Here is a 20,800-nt window from a genome sequence, read left to right as displayed (position 1 = left end):
AATGCTCCAATCTATCTAGATCCCTCTGCAAGGCATCTTCCTACCTAATTTCCCTTGGTTCTACACAAATATCAATAGTATACCTTGTCTTGTTCAACATTTAGTCACTCTCTGTTGCATCCCTCCTTTTTCTTTCTCTCTGTACAAAGGTGCTTATATCTTTCCACTAATTTTAAGATATTTTGAAAGAAGCTTCCTTTTAATTTTGGCTTTGGACTGTTTCTTCTCTAGCAATCATAATGATTAAAGCATGTTCTTTAATGTCAACAAGTTTTGCATCTCACAAGACAAGCTGCAGTCAAGCGCTAACGTGGATGAGCAAAATAGAAAATGTCAACAATTTTATAAGGGATTTTTTTAATATAGGGAATGAGATATGTAAAGGCACATCAGGAAGTTAGAATAGAATTAACCAGGTTGGAAAAGACCTTCAAGATCATAGAATCCAACCTATCACCCAACCCGATTTAATCAACTAAACCATGGCACCAAGAGCCTCATCCAGTCTCTTCCTAAACACCTCCAGGGATGGCGACTCCACCACCTCCCTGGGCAGCACATTCCAATGGGCAATCACTCCTTCTAGGAAGAACTTCTCCCTAACATCCAGCCTAAACCTCCCCTGGCACAGCTTGAGACTGTGTCCTCTTGTTCTGGTGCTGGTTGCCTGGCAGAAGAGACCAACCCCCACCTGGCTACAGCATCCCTTCAGGTAGTTGTAGAGAGCAAGAAGGTCTCCCCTGACACTCCTCTCCGGCAGGCTAAGCAACCCCAGCTCCCTCAGTGAAGGGATTTGTCACTCTTTCACAGCTGTGGATACAGGAATGAAGGGTTAAACCTTGGAGAGCCGAGCTCCAAGCACTGCTGGATTGATAAGAGGAGACAGTGTTGGCCCTGATGGCTTGTGAACTATGGGAACACACTGCAGCAGTGTAGTAGGAGAAGGGCAGATACCTGATTACAAATGGTTACAATGACTTGAGACTGTAAGACTTCACATATAGCAGATTGATACAACAGAGTCCCTGGTTCCAGTCACAAACTGCTTCTGTGTTGTATTAACTTTTATAAAGAAGGATTTTGCATAATAAAGTGGACACCTGGTCTGCATCAGGCTGAGTCCCGTCTCTTAATCACGGCACCTCAGCATCTCTTCACCACTCTAGCTGAGTGCAGTGGAACTGTCCTAAAAAGCCTTTGAAAATGCTGATAAGTAATGTAAATTTTTGTACATGGTTTTTGTTTTGGGTTTTTTTTCTTTAAACATTACACACACCCCCCTTCCCCCTCCAATTCTATTTGGGCATGACAGATGGAAGTTAAATCTCTGCATAACTGATTACCACCGAGAGATGATGAGACAGGGAGGAAATTAAAATATATGCTGTGGGAATATGCCTGAAAAGTTCAGTTGCTGCAGATGAGCAAATGGAATTTTGCTGGCAGTGATATTAAAAAAAAAGTCATTTCTAGTACATGATACAAATCAAGTTAAAATTAAGTGGTTTAAATAAATCTTTCTGATTTTCACCATTTCAAAACCAATTCTTATTACAGATTTTTCCATTATAATAAATCATATTTCAAACATTGCCCAAATTAAAAAAATCAAATGTTTCTGTGTGATTTCTTCACATTCATTTTGTTAGAGTAAGTTGAAGTGCAGTTACTGAAGTTTAATGTTTGCAGGGCTCTGAGTGCAGGAAGAAGTCCCACAACTTTCTGTCCTGTTCCCCAGCAGTCTGGCTGCCTGTCCTCAGGGCACTGACAGCGCAGCCATAACCTGGAGCCAAGGCTGCTAGAAGACAGAGCCATGAGATGATGTGTTGGGGGCCTATTACCTCAGATCTGGAGCAGCATTTCAGCTCAGGACCATGCCCCTGGGCTCAGTCTGAGCAACGCTGGAGCTGTGCCTGTGCTCAGCACCATGTCTTGCTACTCCTAATTTTGCTGATATGCCTTCTGGTGTCACTTCAGATCTGCCCACCACCTCAGCCATCATTTGGCTGTGGTGGACCCCAGACACCACCCCTCTCCCCTCTCTGCTCTTCTGGCTGGCTGCTGGGGGGCTGTGCTGTGGTGCAGAGATCACTGTCCATGTGCTCCTGCTGCTGCCTGATAACCAGAGACCTAAATCGTTCCTGAGGTATTCCTGAAATGAAATATAGCCAGGGTGTAAAGTAAATATAAAACCATTTTCAGGAATCTTTAAGCAAACTACAGGGGGAAAATTGTCAGTTATTTTCTGGGGTGAGCAAGCAAACTTTATCAGGAACTTTCCTGAAACTCTGCATATAATTTTAACCTAATCTTTCATTTTCAAAAGCTTTTTTTTTCCTCCATAATTCATAGCTTGAAACAGTATTTCTGCTGACATGAAAACCATCTGCCTCAGCACAGTAGGAAGGAAACAAATGAAATAGATTATTTCTTGGAACTGATATAAAAAATGCAGTTCACTTGGATAACTTAAGCAAACAGTCCAGGCAGAACAAACCCAAAGCTCAAATTTTAGTGTCCATAAATAGACTAGCAGCACCCCAAAATGCTCCACGCAATTTCAGGGCAATAAATACAAAGCAAATGGTAATGGCCTGCCAGAAAAATTCTCTGATGTTTGATAAAAATCTACAGAGTTTGGCAACACAAACTATGGCTGCATGCGTTAAAATACTTGCTTGATTCTTAAAAGTGTTTTGTAACTGAATGAGACTGAAGTCCACCAAAGTCATTCTGCCCCTGTACTCAGCACTAGTTAAGCCACACCTGGAGTACTGTGTCCAGTTCTGGGCCCCCCAATTTAAGAAGGATATTGAGACACTTGAACGTGTCCAGAGAAGGGCAATGAGGCTGGGGAGAGGCCTTGAGCACAGCCCTGTGAGGAGAGGCTGAGGGAGCTGGAGTTGCTTAGCCTGGAGAAGAGGAGGCTCGGGGGAGACCTTCTTGCTGTCTACAACTACCTGAAGGAAGGTTGTAGCTGGGTGGGGGTTGGTCTCTTCTCCCAGGCAACCAGCACCAGAACAAGAGGACACAGTCTCAAGCTGTGCCAGGGGAAGTTTAGGCTGGAGGTGAGGAGAAAGTTCTTCACCGAGAGAGTCATTTATCATTGGAATGTGCTGCCTAGGTTGGTGGTGGAGTCACCATCCCTGGAGGTGTTCAAGAGGGGATTGGAGGTGGCACTTGGTGCCACGGTTTGGTCGTGGGGTCTGTGGTTAGTCATGAGGTGTTGGGTGACAGGTTGGACTTGATGATCTCCGAGGTCTTTTCCAACCTTATTGACTCTATGAAAAGGTAAATAGAATTGTCAACCACACCTAGGTCATTCACACAATAATCTGGAAGCCATTTGAGGCCATTTTACAAAAGCATAGCTAGTCATTGAGAAAGAAAAGGGCAATTATTGAACCTTTTCATTACCTTATATAATAGCGTTTTCAAGAGGAAAAAAGAAAAAATAAATAATAATTAAGAAAAACCACCACCCTGCCTACTGATTTCTTTAACTTATTCTAAAGCTGAAGTGCAGGTTCGTTTGCCCGGGGGATGTCACCTGAGGTGCAGTTTCTCCCACCTCCCTTCTGAGGAGCGGGGCGGCTGCTGGAGGGAGGCGTGCTGTGCGGAACACACGCGTGTCACCGGCACGGCCGCTCCGCTCCCCTCCCGCCCCGACGGGCCCTCCCACGCCGTCTCTCCGGTGGCGGACGGCAGCCACAGACCGTCCCGCCCGAGCCCGGAGGGCCCTGAGTTAGCCTAGCCGCTCCCGCTCAGCTCCCCGGGATCCCCTCCAGCAACCAGTAGAAGCCCGTGTCCTCCCGCCCTGCTCCCTGCCCCAACGCTTGCCTCGCCTCAGAGGGCACAGCGCCGCACTCCGCGGCTGCCGGCCGCCCGCCTGCTTTCCCGCCTGGCCCTGCCGGCCGTTCGCGTTACCCCAGCGACAGCAGAAGCCGCCCGGCGCTGTCCGCAGCCGGCCTGGGCGCGGCGACGGGCGGGAGCTGGGGCGGGATGAGGGAGCGGGGCCGGCTGGGCTGCGGAGCCCGCGCTGCGGCCACAGCGACTTCGCTTCGGGTGCAGGAGGAGCAGCTTGAGGAGCAGGTAACGGTCGGGGCCGGCCGCGGGGGCTCGAGGGGTGCCGTGGCACAACCGAGGCTGCCCCGGTGCTTGTGTTAGCTCAGGTGATGCTCTTCCATGGACCTAAGGGAGGTGGTCCTGTGGCAGTGCCACCTTCGGTGCTTGGTGCCTGGGGAGCCAAGGCTGCAGTGCCATGTGGTGGTGTACTCACATCCCTCTGTACCGATACGCATGACCTTGAGAGCACCACTGCTCATCCCACGAAGAATTAGAGCTGTTTCCTGACACCCTGTCTCCCGTCTTGAGGCTGGTTCCTGTTCTTTCATACAGCCAGGCTTGCCTCATCTCTTTGTGACCTCCTGGAGCTACAGCGCCAAGCTGGTCCTAGCAGCTGAGGTACTTGAAGGTTTTATGTCTCAGCACCACATCTGCTAAGCAAAGGAGTGAGTAGTCATTAGAAGTTAAAAAACGTGTTTGAGAGCAATTATAGCCTAGGTATTGGCTAATTAGGGAGTGTGAAGGTATGAGAAATGGTTGATGAATGCAGCCATTGATCTATGACAGATTTAGGTTTGCGTGTTGTAGAGGGTCCTGGCAAATCATTGACATCACACAATGAGGAATGATCTACAACAAAATCCCTCATGGAAACTCAGGGTTATCCTCAAGATAGCAGCACTTCTGGTATTTCAGTGCTGGAGGGCTGCTGACACTGAGATGAGTTCACTGCAAAAGTTTTCATCTAGCTTATTGCAGCCTATAATTAGAGTTACATTCCCCTGTCCCTGTTGTTTGCAGTGGCAGAATTTGAAGGGGAAGCACAGAACTATCCAGCACATGCTACCTGTCTGAGTGCAAATGCACAGATTACTTGATTTTTGTTGTTTCAACAGATTAAACCCACAATCAGCAATATGGAGCAGGACTTAAAAGTGCTTCAGGAACAAGCTATCACTAAGTAAGTAACAGCCTGTATCTGGGAGTTGGATGTATAACAATTAAATGATGTGGCTTTAATAAAAATGTGAAACATTATTATATTATTATTAGCATTGTTGCAATATTATTATTGTTCATTAATATTAATTTAGAAACACATCTGATTCTTTCAATATCTTCTGCTGCTTTCTATGCAAACCTGAGAGGTTACTGGTAATTAAGACAACATATCTTATCCTGATGAGAGAGACTTGGGGGTGCTGGTGGACAAGAAGCTCAACATGAGCTCTCAATGTGCACTTGCAGCCAGGAAAGCCAATCAGATCCTGGGCTGCAGCAGGAGAAGTGGGGCCAGCAGGGCAAGGGAGGTGATGCTCCCCCTCTACTCAGCTCTGGTGAGACCCCACCTGGAGTACTGTGTCCAGTTCTGGAGCCCCTATTACAAGAGGGATATGGACATGCTGGAAGGTGTCCAGAGAAGGGCCACAAGGATGAGCAGAGGGCTGGAGCACCTCTCCTATGAGGACAGACTGAAGGAGTTGGGGCTGTTCAGTCTGCAGAAGAGAAGGCTCCGAGGTGACCTCATTGTGGCCTTCCAGTATCTGAAGGGGGCTACAGGAAGGCTGGGGAGGGACTTCTCAGGATCTCAGGTAGTGCTAGGACTAGGGGGAATGGAATGAAGCTGGAGGTGGGGAGATTCAGGCTGGAGGTGAGGAGGAAGTTCTTCCCCATGAGAGTGGTGAAGCTCTGGAATGGGTTGTCCAGGGAGGTGGTTGGGGCCCCATCCCTGGAGATGTTTAAGCCCAGGCTGGCTGAGGCTCTGGCCAGGCTGATCTAGTGTGGGGTGTCCCTGGCCATGGCAGGGGGGTTGGAACTAGATGATCCTTGTGGTCCCTTCCAACCCTGACTGACACTATGATATTGCTTTAGCAAATAATCTACTGACTATTCCTGTTAGTGATTTAAGTTTTTTAAAGCTCAATACCTGAACAAAAGCCGGGGGGGGGGAGATGGTGAATAAAAGTGATGTGATGTTTTATTATGATTTTAAAAGTTGAAGCTGCTAGGCTACAGCAGTATAAATTTACATATCACAGCTCTTAAAACATGCAAAAACCTTAAAAGTAAGGCTATTAATTCCTAAAGTCATTCTTTGCATTGCACAAGTAATAACCACAACTGTTTTTTCCCCAAGCATTAAGTGCACTTTTCATCACAACACAATCATCTTTTCTTTTAGTTTAGTTCTTCTGGTGTTAAGCTAAAAAAGTATTAGTACAGCACAAAATCATTTTAAGAAGTGGGTTAATATGAGTGAAATTTGATGTAGGGCCTCACCTCACCCAGCCTCTTCAAGGAGCACAGCAATATAAAAAGTACTTCCCCATATAATTTGTTAAACAGAATATTTACCTGTGATAACTTGTGAATAAAGTTATTACCTGGTTTTGATATAAAAATATCAAGCATTATTACCAAGAAACAGTCCAAGGTAATAGGATGTATATCAAGTTTAAAAGTGGCAGGAACATGCTTATCCTTCACACCTTCTGCTGGCCCAATAAAGTTTTGGCAGAATTTGCTCTCTACAGCTACCTGAAGGGGGTTTGTAAACAGGCAGAGGTTGGTCTCTTCTCTCAGGCAACCAGCACCAGAACAAGAGGACACAGTCTCAGGCTGCACCAGGGGAGGTTTAGGAGGAAGTTTTACACAGAGAGAGTGATTGCCCATTGGAATGGGCTGCCCGAGGAGGTGGTGGAGTCATCATCACTGGAGGTGTTCAGGAGGAGACTTGATGGGGTGCTTGGTGCCATGGGTTAGTTGGTTGGGTGGTGTTGGATGATAGGTTAGACACGATGATCTTTAAGGTCTCTTCCAACCTGGTTTATTCTATTCTATTCTAATTTGAAAGTGTGCTCTGTTGTGCTAAAGAAAAATGTGTAGTTTTCAGGAGAGAAACAAATTACTGCAGTGAAATATTACATAGAGAACAGTAGGGCCCTCTTTTTCTGGCTTTGAGGGGCATTCCTTTTGTTAGTGATAATGATTGCTAAATATGGTCATAAAAACTCGATTTTTTTAAATATATATATATTCTTTGGATACTATTTTAACAAATCAGAACCCTGTTTCAAGAGTTCAGATCCTGCCTGGCCTTTGCTGTAATCAACATGTGAAATTTCAGGCCATCGCAGATGAAACTAGAGAGTGATTTGTCCCATCATAGACCAGCAGCTATTTCTTTCCTCTAACTATAGACAAAAATCTGTAAGAATAGCCTAGAATTCACATCCAGTGATAGGAGACGTGCATTTCAGCCTGTGCTGACAGCATTCCAGAGTTAGCTTTAATATTTGGGAAGGGGGCTGAGTTACAGTGGTAGAAATCATGACAATTACATCCCAGCTGCAGGGACTCTTACATTATAAATTATCCATTAACAGATGTGCATGATTCTGCATGGAATGGAGGGGAATATTGTAACAAAAGATGAGGAGAAGGCAGAGGTACTTAACCCCTTCTTTGCCTCAATTTTTAATAGCAGGAGAGGTTGCCTTCTAGACAACTGGCCTCCTGAGCTGGCAGATGGAGTCAGGGAGCAGTATAGCTCCCCTGTAATCCAGGAGGAAGCAGTTAGAAACCTGCTCAGCCACTTGGATCCCCACAAGTCCACAGGACCAGATGGGATCCGTCCTAGGGTACTGAGAGAGCTGGCAGAGGAGCTGGCCAAGACTCACCATCGTTTTTCAAGAGTCCTGGCTCACTGGAGAGATCCCAGATGACTGGAAGCTAGCCAACATGATGCCCATCTACAAGAAGGGCTGGAAGGAGGAGCCAGGGAATTACAGACCTGTCAGCCTGACCTCAGTGACAGGCAGGATTATGGAACAGGTCATCTTGAGTGCAGTCACACAGCACCTACAGGATGGCCAAGGGATCAGGCCCAGCCACCATCCCTGGAGGTGTTTAAGAGGAGACTGGATGAGGCACTTGGTGCCATGGTTTAGTTGATTAGATGGTGTTGGGTGATAGGTTGGACTCCATGATATCAAAGGTCTTTTCCAACCTGGTTAATTCTGTATTCTGTAAGTAGCATAACATCATATGGCTAAACAGCATAAATCATATGGCTGCTCCACCACCACTATTCTTGCACCCATCCCAGGGCTGGGGACAGAGCCCTCACCAGCCAAGATACCACCCAGAGGAGCTCAGCCCCAGTGAGGAAGCCCAGCCAGCACCCATGGGTGATACCAGAGGAGTCATCAATCATTGCCCTAACAACCGGGGGGCCACCAGGCCCCCCGGCCTTTGTTGTCACCACCACCAACACCCAGTGTGCACCAGGGGCACTCACCAGTGAGGAGAGGAGGATCCTCAGCCCAGATGGGCTCAGCTTGGGGCTGCTGCCCTTCCTGGGGGGGATTAAATAGGGGAGTGGGTGGGGAGGGCCAAGTGGCCACACCTGGGGTGGGAGGAGACTCCAGCAGAGCCCAGGTGCTCTGGGATTTGAGGGGAAAAGGGTGGAAATGAGGCAGGTGAGGGACTTTAGGGTGTCAGGGAATGACAGGACTAGGGGGAGTGGAAAAAAAAATAGATATGAGTAGATCAGATTGGACGTCAGGAAGAAATTCTTCCCCATGAGGGTGGTGAGACACTGGAAGGGTTTGCCCATGGAGGTGGTAGAAGCCTCATCCCCAGGAGTTTTTAAGGCCAGGCTGGATGTGGCTCTGGGCAACCTGATGTAGTGTGAGCCCATGGCAAGGCTGTTGGAACTGGATGATCCTTGAGGTCCCTTCCAACCCCAACAATTGTATGATTCTGATTCTAAAACAATTTTGCAGTTTAGGCTGGATGTTAGGAAGAAGTTCTTCACAGAAAGAGAGATTTGCCATTGGAATGTGCTGCCCAGGGAGGTGGTGGAGTCACTGTCCCTGGAAGTGTTTAAAATAAGACTGGATGAGGCACTTAGTGCCATGGTTTGGTTGATTAGATGGTGTAGGGTGATAGGTTGGACTTGATGATCTTGAAGGTCTTTTCCAACCTGATTAATTCTGTGATTCATATAATGGAACTTTGGGATAGAGGATTCTAGTGGTGCACTGTGTCACAACTGGTTTACAGATTTCCCATTTCAAAAGCAAGTTTTCAGAAGGTAAAATGAATTATTTATTGGTCCTAGAAGCTGGGTAAAGGATCAAAACCTAACAAATGTACTATGCAAGACTGAAATCTTTGTCAACATGGTTCTGCACAGATTTTGCTTGTGTTTGTGCAAAGACGGCCATCCTATTTGTCAGCAAACCTGAAGTCATGAAGCAGAAGGCATGAAGTAAAGACTGACAGTAGGAATCAAACACTTCTTAAAATGTCAGTTTCTAAATTATAACTTTATGCTAAAAATGCATGGATAATAACATTCTGTGTCCAGTTCTGGGCCCCTCAGTTTAAGAAGGACATTGAGACAGTTGACCGTGTCCAGAGAAGGGCAATGAGGCTGGGGAGAGGCCTTGAGCACAGCCCTGTGAGGAGAGGCTGAGGGAGCTGGGGTTGCTTAGCCTGGAGAAGAGGAGGCTCAGGGGTGACCTCATTGCCCTCTACAACTACCTGAAAGGTGGTTGTAGCCAGGTGGGGGTTGGTCTCTTCTCCCAGGCAACCAGCACCAGAACAAGAGGACACAGTCTCAAGCTGCACCAAGGGAAGTTTAGGCACAAGGTAAGGAGAAAGTTCTTCCCAGAGAGAGTCGCTCATCATTGGAATGTGCTGCCCAGGGAGGTGGTGGAGTCACCATCCCTGGAGGTGTTCAAGAGGGGATTGGAGGTGGCACTTGGTGCCATGGTCTGGTCATGAAGTCTGTAGTGATAGGTTGGACTTGATGATATTTGAGGTCTCTTCCAACCTTAGTGATACTGTGATACATCTATTAAGGAACAGTAATGGAAAACAGGATCTGTGCAGAGCTCTGAAACAAAGGGCAGATAAATAGAGCTAGAAAGGTCTGGCCAGTGCAAAGATAAAAGGTAGTCCTGATGCACTACTGTTTCATCTTCTGTTTCTAAAATCCCATTTCATTATCCACCCAGAGGCAATCAAAGTTTACTGCATCATTAATGGTATTTCAAGATAAATTTCAGGCACTTGGGAGTGGGGTGGGTTTGTTGTGTACACCACAGCGTACTACTCATTTGCACTTTGATTATTGTCATTATATGACTCCTATTAAATTTTAAATGGCATTGCTAACAGTTTTAACATTTAAAAGGCATCCAAACTTTTATGTCTGTTTAAAAAAAAACCTTTGCCAATCTTAACACTGATTAAGCTTGAAGCATTTGTTGGTATAAAAAGGTTTTGAAGAATTCTGCTTTAAGAAATATCGTTTTGGCTTAATTATGAAATTGTAAATCTAGAATCATAGAGTCATAGAATCAGTAAAGTTGGAAGAGACCTCAGAGATCATAGAGTTATAGACTCAATAAGGTTGGAAGAGACCTCAGAGATCATAGAATCATAGACTCAATAAGGTTGGAAGAGACCTCAGAGATCATCAAGTCCAACCTGTCACCCAAGACCTCATGACTACTAAACCATGGTACAAAGTGCCATGTCCAATCCCTTCTTGAACACCTCTAGGGGCAGTGACTCCACCACCTCCCTGGGCAGCACATTCCAATGGTCAATTATTCCTTCTGGGAAGAACAAATGACTCTTTCTGTGAAGAACTTTCTCCTCACCTCAAGCATAAACCTCCCCTGGTGCAGCTTGAGACTGTGTCCTCTTGTTCTGGTGCTGATTGCCTGGGAGAAGAGACCAACCCCCACCTGGCTACAATCTCCTTTCAGGTAGCTGTAGAGAGCAAGAAGGTCTCCCCTGAGAACTTATTCTAGCAAATTTTCTTCCAGGGGAAGTTTAAGCTCTAGGTGAGGAGAAAGTTCTTCACAGAAAGAGTCATTCAGTATTGGAATGTGATGCCCAGGGAGGTGGTGGAGTTGATGTCCCTGGAGGTGTTCAAGAAGGGACTGGACGTGGCACTTGGTGCCATGGTCTAGTCATGAGGTCTGTGGTGACAGGTTGGACTCGATCTTTGATGTCTCTTCCAACCTTAGTGATACTGTGATACTAAAACTTCTTAGAAGTTGTGGTTGTGTTGGTTTGTGGGTTTGTTTGTTTGATTGGTTTGGTTTGTTGTTGCTTTTTCAAGTAGTTGATAAAAATAATTTACGTGACATGAAGAAAGCATCATGAGCTGTGGTGCTGAGGGACATGGTTTAGCACCAGCCTTGGTAGAATTAGGTAATGGCTAGACTCAATAATCTTACAGGTCTTTTCCAACCAAAATTATTCTATCACAGTTCTAAGTATCAAAAATACTCTCTTAACTAATTCTGGTCTTGTATCTCAATTTAAATAAACTGAGATCAAATTGAAGTCCTTGATGAGTGTGTGATGTGTACTTAATCACAGTGGTAGAAAACAGCCTGATATTTATTTTTTTATGCCCTATGACTCGATAAAAATTAAGCTTTACAGAAAATTTATGTGCTCATACACTTAGTTAAGCAATTTGTTCAGTAACTAATTCTGTATTGTAACGGGCCAAAAGCTGCTCTGAGTGTTAATGGAGAAAAATTCCCCTTTATTTTATAGGGAGAATAGAATAGAATAGAATAGAATAGAATAGAATAGAATAGAATAGAATAGAATAGAATAGAATAGAACAAAATTAACCAGGTTAGAAAAGACCTTTGAGATCATCGAGTCCAACCTATCACCCAACACCATCTAGTCAACTAAACCATGGCACCAAGCACCCCATCCAGTCTCTTCCTAAACACCTCCAGTGATGGTGACTCCACCACCTCCCTGGGCAGCACATTCCAATGGGCAATCTCTCTTTCTGGGAAGAGCTTCTTCCTAACCTCCAGCCTAAACCTCCCCTGGTGCAGCTTGAGACTGTGTCCTCTTGTTCTGGTGCTGGTTGCCTGGGAGAAGAGACCAACCTCCACCTGGCTACAACCTCCCTTCAGGTAGTTGCAGAGAGCAATAAGGTCTCCCCTGAGCCTCCTCTTCTCCAGGATAAGCAACCCCAGCTCCCTCAGCCTCTCCTCACAGGGCTGTGCTCCAAACCCCTCCCCAGCTTTGTTGCTCTTCTCTGGACACCTTCCAGCAACTCAACATCTTTCCTAAACTGAGGGGCCCAGAGGGACACAGTACTCAAGGTGTGGCCTAACCAATGCAGAGTACAGGGGCACAATGACTTCCCTTCTCCTGCTGGCCACACTATTCCTAATGCAGGCCAGGAAGCAAAGCAAAATCTGAGTAATGCAAATAAAAATCTGTTTTCTTCCTTAGCTTGTATTTGAAATTGGTTGGTTGGTTAGTTTGGGTTTGGGTTTTGGTTTTTTGTTTGGTTGGGGTTTCTTTGTTGTTTGTTTTTCTTTGGGTTTGGGTTTTGGGTTTGGTTTGGGTTTGGATTTGGGTTGGGTTGGGTTTTTTACTTGGTTTGTTTGTTTTTATTATTAGAGCTTCTCCATGTGAGGCTGATCTTCAGGAATTAGTGCATCAAATTGACGTCATTGTAAACAGCAAGAAAGTGGAATGGGAAAGGAAGATGAAAGCTTTAGAAGCAAAGATGGATATCCAGGATCAAGAATTGGCAAGTGTCCGGAGCAAACTGGACCAAAAAGGTCAAGAGGTATGTAAGAATATCACCTTCTATAAAGAAAATGTTTATTCTGGTAGTGAATTTTATGCTCTAAATGCTCTATAAAGAGACTTGTTTGTTCCTTACTGTTTTGTCTTAAAGTGTGCTGCTGTTCTTGTAGTGGTTAGAGGTTTAATCCACCCACCAACATAAAGCACAGCTAAACTCAGCCAGGGAAGCGAATGAAAAGCTGTATTTTACAAGCAGTAGTGAAATGTAATGAATGTATACAAAACACACAGTATTTACAATATCATGCATGAATTTACAGTAAAGAACACAACACAGATCCTCCCGAGGAGGATTTCACCTCGGGTTCTCCCCCAACCTCTCTCCCTCTTCCCTTTCTGTCCAGTTAATTAGATGAAAAAGGAGAAAGAGAGAGAAAAGGATATTAAGGGAAATCCTTTAGCTCAAAGCTTTGTTAAGAAAGTCAGCTTTTCCTAGCTTATCAGTTTCAGTCCAGGGTCAGCAGCGTGCATTCTGGCCAAGAAACAAAAGACAGACTGAGGCTGGAGGGAGTGAGAGAAAAGAATGTGAGAGAGATTTCATAGTAGTATCATAGCATCAGTCAGGGTTGGAAGGAACCACAAGGATCATCTAGTTCCAACCCCCCTGCCATGGGCAGGGACACCCCACACTAGATCAGCCTGGACAGAGCCTCAGCCAGCCTAGGCTTAAACACCTCCAAGGACAGGGCCTCAACCACTTCCCTGGACAACCCATTCCAGAGCTTCACCACTCTCACGGTGAAGAGCTTTCTCCTCATCTCCAGCCTGAATCTCCCCACCTCCAGCTTCATTCCAATCCCCCTAGTCCTATCACTACCTGAGATCCTGAGAAATCCTTCCCCAGCCTTCTTGTAGGCTCCCTTCAGATACTGGAAGGCCACAATTAGGTCACCTCAGAGGATGATCAGAGGGCTGAAGCACCTCTCCTATGAGGACAGACTGAAGGAGTTGGGGCTGTTCAGTCTGCAGAAGAGAAGGCTCCCAGGTGACCTCATTGTGGCCTTCCAGTATCTGAACGGGGCCTACAAGAAGGCTGGGGAGGGACTTCTCAGGATCTGAGGTAGTGATAGGACTAGGGGGAATGGAATGAAGCTGGAGGTGGGGAGATTCAGGCTGGAGGTGAGGAGGAAGTTCTTCCCCATGAGAGTGGTGAAGCCCTGGAATGGGTTGTCCAGGGAGGTGGTTGGGGCCCTGTCCCTGGAGGTGTTTAAGCCCAGGCTGGCTGAGTGTGGGGTGTCCCTGCCCATGGCAGGGGGGTTGGAACTAGATGATCCTTGTGGTCCCTTCCAATCTTGACTGATACTATGATACTATGGTACCAAACAGAAAGCCCCAGTGTACCTAATGCTGTCCATATCTACAGTTCTGTCTGCTGGATATTCAATCAGAAGCATCAGTCATCCCAGCACAGCATGCAGTTCATGTTCAAGACATTTGAAGTTGAGTGTTTACACATGGGCATCCCTGTGTGAACTAGGTGTCTAAACTGCCAGTGGGAGTTTTCAGAATTAAATAGCTCTCCTTAATGAGCAATTAGGAGCTTGCTATTAGTCATTGCAGTCAAAGGAGACAAGAGAATAATTCAGCTAGTCAGTCTGGAGCAAGTGCAGAGGAAGACAATGAAGCTGCTGAAGGGCCTGGAGAATAAATCTTATGAAGAGCAACTGAAGGTGCTGGGGCTGTTTAGTTTGGAAAAGAGGAGGCTTAGGGGGGACCTCATCACTGTCTACAGCTACCTGAAAGGACATTGTGGAGAGGCTGGTGCTGGTCTCTTCTCACAGGTAATTAGTGATAGAACAAGAGGAAACAGCCTCAAGCTGCAGCAGGATAGGTTTAGACTGGACATTAGGAAGAATTTTTTTGTGGAAAGAGTGGGCAGGCATGGGAATGTGCTGCCCAGGGAGGTGGTTGAGTCATCGACCCTGGATGTGTTTAAAGGTGCTTGAGTCACTGTCCCTGGAGGAGGTGTTCAAAAAGGGATTGGACATGGCACTTGGTGCCTTGGATTAGTAGTCATGAGGTCTTGGGTGACAGGTTGGACTTGATGATCTTTGAAGTCTTTTCCAACATTATTGATTCTATGATTCTATGATGTGGTGCTTGGGGATATGGTTTAGGGGTGAACCTTGTAGAGAAGGGTTACAGTATCACAGTATCACTTAGGTTGGAAAGGACCTCGAGGATCATCGAGTCCAACCTATCAACACAGACCCCATGACTAGACCATGGCACCAAGTGCCACATCCAATCTCCTCTTGAACGCCTCCAGGGTCGATGACTCCACCACCTCCCTGGGCAGCACATTCCAATGACGAATGACTCGCTCGGTGAAGAACTTCCTCCTCACCTCGAGTCTAAACCTCCCCTGGCGCAGCTTGAGACTGTGTCCCCTTGTTCTGGTGCTGGTTGCCTGGGAGAAGAGGCCAACCCCCACCTGGCTACAACCACCTTTCAGGTAGTTGTAGAGGGCAATGAGGTCACCCCTCAGCCTCCTCTTCTCCAGGCTAAACAATCCCAGCTCCCTCAGCCTCTCCTCATAGGGCTTGTGTTCAAGGCCTCTCCCCAGCCTTGTTGCCCTTCTCTGCACACATTCAAGTGTTTCGATGTCCTTCTTAAACTGAGGGGCCCAGAACTGGACACAGGACTCAAGGTGTGGCCTAACCAATGCAGAGTCCAGGGGCACAATGACTTCCCTGCTCCTGCTGGCCACACTATTCCTAATGCAGGCCAGGATGCCATTGGCCCTCTTGGCCACCTGGGCACACTGCTGGCTCATATTCAGGTGGCTGTCGATCAGCACCCCCAGGTCCCTCTCTGTTTGGCAGCTCTCCAGCCACTCTGACCCCAGCCTGTAGCTCTGCATGGGATTGCCGTAGCCAAAGTGCAGCACTCGGCACTGGGACTTGTTGAATGCCATCCTGTTGGACTCTGCCCACCTGTCCAGTCGGAACATCAGTTGGACTTGGTGATCCTGAGGGTCTTTTCCAACCTGAATGTTTCTGTGATTCTAATTATTTAAAGCATCAATTTATTTGCCTGTACTGAAATGTTATCTTAAATAATTTATTATATCCTACCTAGCTTCCAGCTGCCCCTCCAGAAAAGCACAGGTGTCAGGTGTGCTCTTTGTCATATTTCTCAGATCTCTTTGAAACTCAGATAATTCAAGTTATCTCAAATGGCACTGTACTTAGGGAGCTGAAATGAGTCTATGGTGTCTCCCAGTAATTTGTACCTAAGTAGCTGAAAGTCATTTATGTGATTGTTCCAGCGATCCAAGCAAGATTTTGGCAATGGGGCACAGCAGTTCATTGACTTGCTGGAATGTGTCCAGAGAAGGGCAACAAAGTTGGTGAGGGGTTTGGAACACAAGCCCTATGAGGAGAGGCTGAGGGAGCTGGGGTTGCTTAGCCTGGAGAAGAGGAGACTCAGGGGTGACCTTCTTGCTCTCTACAACTACCTGAAGGGAGGTTGTAGACAGGCAGATGTTGGTCTCTTCTCCCAGGCAGCCAGCACCAGAACAAGAGGACACAGTCTCAGGCTGCGCCAGGGGAGGTTTAGGTTGGATGTTAGGAAGAAGTTCTATACAGAGAGAGTGATTGCCCATTGGAATGTGCTGCCTGGGGAGGTGGTGGAATCACCATCACTGGAGGTGTTCAGGAGGAGACTTGATGGGGTGCTTGGTGCCATGGGTTAGTTGTTTAGGTGGGTTGGATTGGTTGATGGGTTGGACACGATGATCTTGAAGGTCTCTTCCAACCTGGTCTATTCTATTCTATTCTATTCTATTCTATTCTATTCTATTCTATTCTATTCTATTCTATTCTATTCTGTTCTGTTCTGTTCTGTTCTGTTCTGTTCTGTTCCGTTCCGTTCCGTTCCATTCCATTCCATTCCATTCCATTCCATTCCATTCCATTCCATTCCATTCCATTTGTATATCTGGGTCAGAAATGCTTTCATTAAATGGTCTGTCATGATAGATTCATACAGCATTATCATTAAATAATAACATAAGCACGTCATGAGACTTTTTTATTGTAAAATCCTTTACTTATTGTTAACCCAATCTAGGTTTGTGGTATCCAGTTTTGTTATGAAGTTACTGAATAAACATGTACTTTTAGTGTCTATCTCTTAGGCAGTCATCTGCCTTCAAAATTTCAAATGACTGTTCCAAAAATGAACTATTTTTGAACACTTCAGAAGCAGTAAATTTGAATCCTCATCCTCACTGTAGGTGGGACTACTACAGCAGAAACTAGAAGACTTGCAGAAAGCTAAATACGAAATGGTTGAGAACTATGAAACTCAGCTTCAAGCACTGCAGTCCCAAGTAAGAGAAACGCCAATTTCATTATTTTATGATTGCAGTACAATGAGCTTATGCATGCCTAACACTATATATACCTTTATGGATTTGGTGAAGATGAATCATGTCACACAAATAATGATGACCACAGCATCCTGCCTGGCTCCATTATCATTTCTGTACTCACATGTCCAAACTCTTTGGATGGATTCTGATGTGATCACAACGTTTGTTATGGAGACAAATACTTGATGTCCTTACTTGGTACAGATAAATTAAAACCTTGCTGAATTAATAAAATAGATAATTAGAGGGTAGAAGAGCTCTCCAGAGGGACCTTGACAGGCTGGACAGATGGGCAGAGGCCAACATGATGTCATTTAATAAGTCCAAGTGCCAGGTGCTGTGCTTTGGCCACAACCCCATGCAGTGCTACAGGCTGGGGTCAGAGTGGCTGAAGAGCGGCCAGGCAGAAAGGGACCTGGGGGTCCTGATTGACAGTAGGCTGAATATGAATGAGCAGTGTGTCCAGGTGGCTAAGATGGCCAATGGCATCCCGGCCTTTATCAGGAATGGTGTTACCAGCAGGAGCAGGTAAGTCATTCTGCCCCTGTAGTCAGCACTGGTTAGGCCACACCTTGAGTCCTGTGTCCAGTTCTGGGCCCCTCAATTTAAGAAGGACATCAAAACACTTGAATGTGTCCAGAGAAAGGCAATGAGGCTGGGGAGAGGTCTCAAGCACAGCCCTGTGAGGAGAGGCTGAGGGAGCTGGGATTATTTAGCCTGGAGAAGAGGAGGCTCAGGGGAGACCTTCTTGCTCTCTACAACTCCCTGAAGGGAGGCTGTAGCCAGGTGGGGGTTGATCTCTTCTCCCAGGCAACCAGCACTAGAAGAAGTGGACACAGTCTCAAGCTCTGCCAGGGGAAGTTTAGGCTGGAGGTGAGGAGAAAGTTCTTCACAGAGTTGTTAGCCATTGGAATGTGCTGCCCAGGGAGGTGGTGGAGTCACTGTCCCTGGAGGTGTTCAAGAGGGGATTGGACGTGGCACTTGAAGCCATGGTTTAGTTAGTTATGAGGTGTTGGGTGATAGGTTGGACTTGGTGATCTCTGAGGTCTTTTCCAACCTTATTGAAGCTATGATTCTATGATTCTATGTTAACAAGAGTCTGATGCACATTATAAATCTTAACTCTTAAATTGTTCTCATCATGCCTTTGCTATATTTTTTTCTGGGTTTAATTTGCCTTCTTTACAGGGGTTATTAATGTAGTCTGATAGCTTTCCCTGAGGGAACATACTATCAAAACTAGAGCAAGCTGGATTATTGTAATTCAGAATTTGATTTGCCTTTATTTATTTCAGAGTGTGCTTGCAGTCCAGAAAGCCAACTAGGTTGCATAAAGGAAGTTTATCCAGCAGCTTGAGGGAGATGATTCTCCCCTTCTACTCTGCTCTGGTGTCACCCCACCTGGAGCCCTGAAATCCAGCTCTGGGGTCCCCAGTACAAGAAAGTCATACACCTGCTTGAGCAGGTCCAGAAAAAGGCCACAAAAACGATCAGAGAGATGGAACACCTCTGCTGTGAAGAAGGGCTGAGAGATTTGGGGTTGTTCAGCCTGGAGAAGAGAAAGGCTCTAGAGAATTCTTACTGTGGCCTTTCAATACTTAAAAGGAGCTTATAAGAAGGCTGGAGGGAGACTTTTCACCAAGACAGAGAGACAATGACTCTAAACTGAAAGATTTAGATTGTACATAAGGAGGAGATTTTTTTAGGTTGAGTATGGTGACACACTGACACAAATTGCCCAAACAAGTTATGATGCCTCATCACTGGAAGTGTTCAAGTTCAGGTTGAACAGGACTTTGAGCAACCAAATGTAATGGAAGTCCCTACCCTCAGCAGAGGGGTTGGACTAGATGATCTGTAAAGGTCCCTCCCAATCCAAACCGTTCTCTGATTCTATGATTCTATTTGGCTGTGTTTGCTCTGTGTTTCTAATTCAGTTATGAACCTGAGCAAACTTCAGTCTATTCCCTTTCTCAGGAAACACTGAACATACACAATTATGTCTTGAATGGGGCTTCAACTGCCTTCCTGGGCAACCTGTTCCAGTGTTCCACTAGCCTCATGGTAAAGAACATCCTCTTAACATCCATCCTAAATCTGCTCTTCTCTAATTTAAAACCATTGCCCCTTCTCCTATCACTACAGGCCTTTGTAAACAGTCCCTCTGCAGCCTTCTTGTAGGTCCCTTCAGGTACAGGAAGGCCTCTATATGGTCTCCCTGGAGCTTTCTCTTCTCCAGGCTGAATAACCCCAGCTCTCTCAGCCTGTCCTTTTAGGAGAGGTGCTGCCATTTTCATGGCCCTCCTCTGAACCCACTCCAGCAGGTTCTTCCTGTGATGAGGTCTGGTCTTCCTGTGATGAGTACTGCTGGATGCAGTACTCCAGCTGAGGTCTTCAGTGTGGAAGTTAGGATCCCTGCCAGAGCAATTCCAAGCACCTATGCTAGCAGTAGGACTATCCCACTCTGCTCCAGCATTTACCACACCTCCTTATCAACTTTCTTTCTTGCATTACAGTGCTGCAATGTTACAATAAAATTACTTTAATATCCCCAATTTTTAACTGCACAAAGTCAAATATAAAATAGAGAGCTTCCTGACAATATGAATCTTTGCCTTATCTCCTTTTTCTCCCTTCTTTTGTTTTTTAATCCTCATTTGAAAGTTATGCTTCCTTCTGTGCTGTATATCATAAAAGCTACACTTTAGTTTTGGACAAATGGTGCATTACTATTTACCAGTAGCATTATATCTTTCTCTGCAGATGTATTCCTAAAATCCCTCCCAATTTTTGTTCCTTCCTAATAATCTTGGTAGAAAGGCTCACTTTTTCCAGCTGTCAGAATGCTACTCTGTTCAGAAAAAAACTTCTCTGATATACTGCTTCTGTGGTCCTCTGTGCATTTTACCCTTGCTATTGTTAAAAGCAGTGGTTTAATGAGCAACATTCCCATTGAACTTATTCTGTGCAGTAAAACCTGTGTTTTTCTTTGTACTGGGTTTGGCTGAGATGGAGTTAGCTCTCCCCATAGCATCTTTTGTAGTGCTGTGTTTTGTATTGGTAGCTGGAAGGGTGTTGATAACACATCAGTGTTTTGGCTACTGCTGAGCAGTGCTCACACAGCACCAAGGTTGTGCTTTCCCAACACTCCCTCCCCACAATAGTAGGCTGAGGAGAGGGCTCAACCAGGCCAGCCGACCCAAACCAACCAAGGGGCATGCCATACCATAGGATGTCAGCTCAAGATATAAAAGCTAAGGGAAAGGAGGAAGTGAGGGAGGACAGGGAGCAACCACTACATGCCATGAAGTCCTGCTGGACATCACCTGCTGATGGCAAGTAGAGAATAATATTGTTGTTTGCTCTTGCTTCCATGCATGGCCTTTGCTTTTGCTCTTGCCTTACTAACCTGCTATCATCTTGACCCATGGGCCTCTTGTTATGTTTTCCCTTTCCCCTATTCATCTAAGAAGGGAAGTGATAGATGGGCTTTGGTGAGCATCTGGCCTCCAGCCAGGGTCAAACCACCACCTTCTTCTATTAGGTGTTCAGGAGGAGACTTGATGGGGTGCTTGGTGCCATGGTTTAGTTGTTTAGGTGGTGTTGGATTGGTTGATAGGTTGGACACGATGATCTTGAAGGTCTCTTCCAACCTGGTCCTGTCCTGTCCTGTCCTGTCCTATTCTATTCTATTCTATT

At 45.9% G+C, this 20,800-nt stretch overlaps 1 protein-coding gene across 1 annotated transcript in view; it reads left to right on the top strand.

Moving 5' to 3' along the window:
• Positions 1-4,010: 4,010 nt before the first annotated feature.
• DEUP1 (deuterosome assembly protein 1) overlaps positions 4,011-20,800 on the top strand; it is an 85,716-nt gene continuing 68,926 nt past the window's right edge. The window contains exons 1-4 of the mRNA XM_068149127.1: positions 4,011-4,092; positions 4,962-5,026; positions 12,532-12,703; positions 16,964-17,059. Of these exons, the coding sequence (XP_068005228.1) occupies positions 4,983-5,026; positions 12,532-12,703; positions 16,964-17,059 (312 nt within the window). The 5' untranslated portion in view covers positions 4,011-4,092; positions 4,962-4,982. The remainder of the gene's footprint in view (positions 4,093-4,961; positions 5,027-12,531; positions 12,704-16,963; positions 17,060-20,800) is intronic.

The sequence above is a fragment of the Melanerpes formicivorus genome, unplaced genomic scaffold, assembly GCF_026170545.1.
Source record: "Melanerpes formicivorus ecotype bairdi unplaced genomic scaffold, bMelFor1.0.p_v2 SCAF_1, whole genome shotgun sequence".
In the NCBI taxonomy this organism is placed as follows: Eukaryota; Metazoa; Chordata; class Aves; order Piciformes; family Picidae; genus Melanerpes; species Melanerpes formicivorus.
The sequence above is the reverse complement of the archived record's forward strand: the minus strand, read 5'-3'. Positions and strand labels throughout refer to the sequence as shown.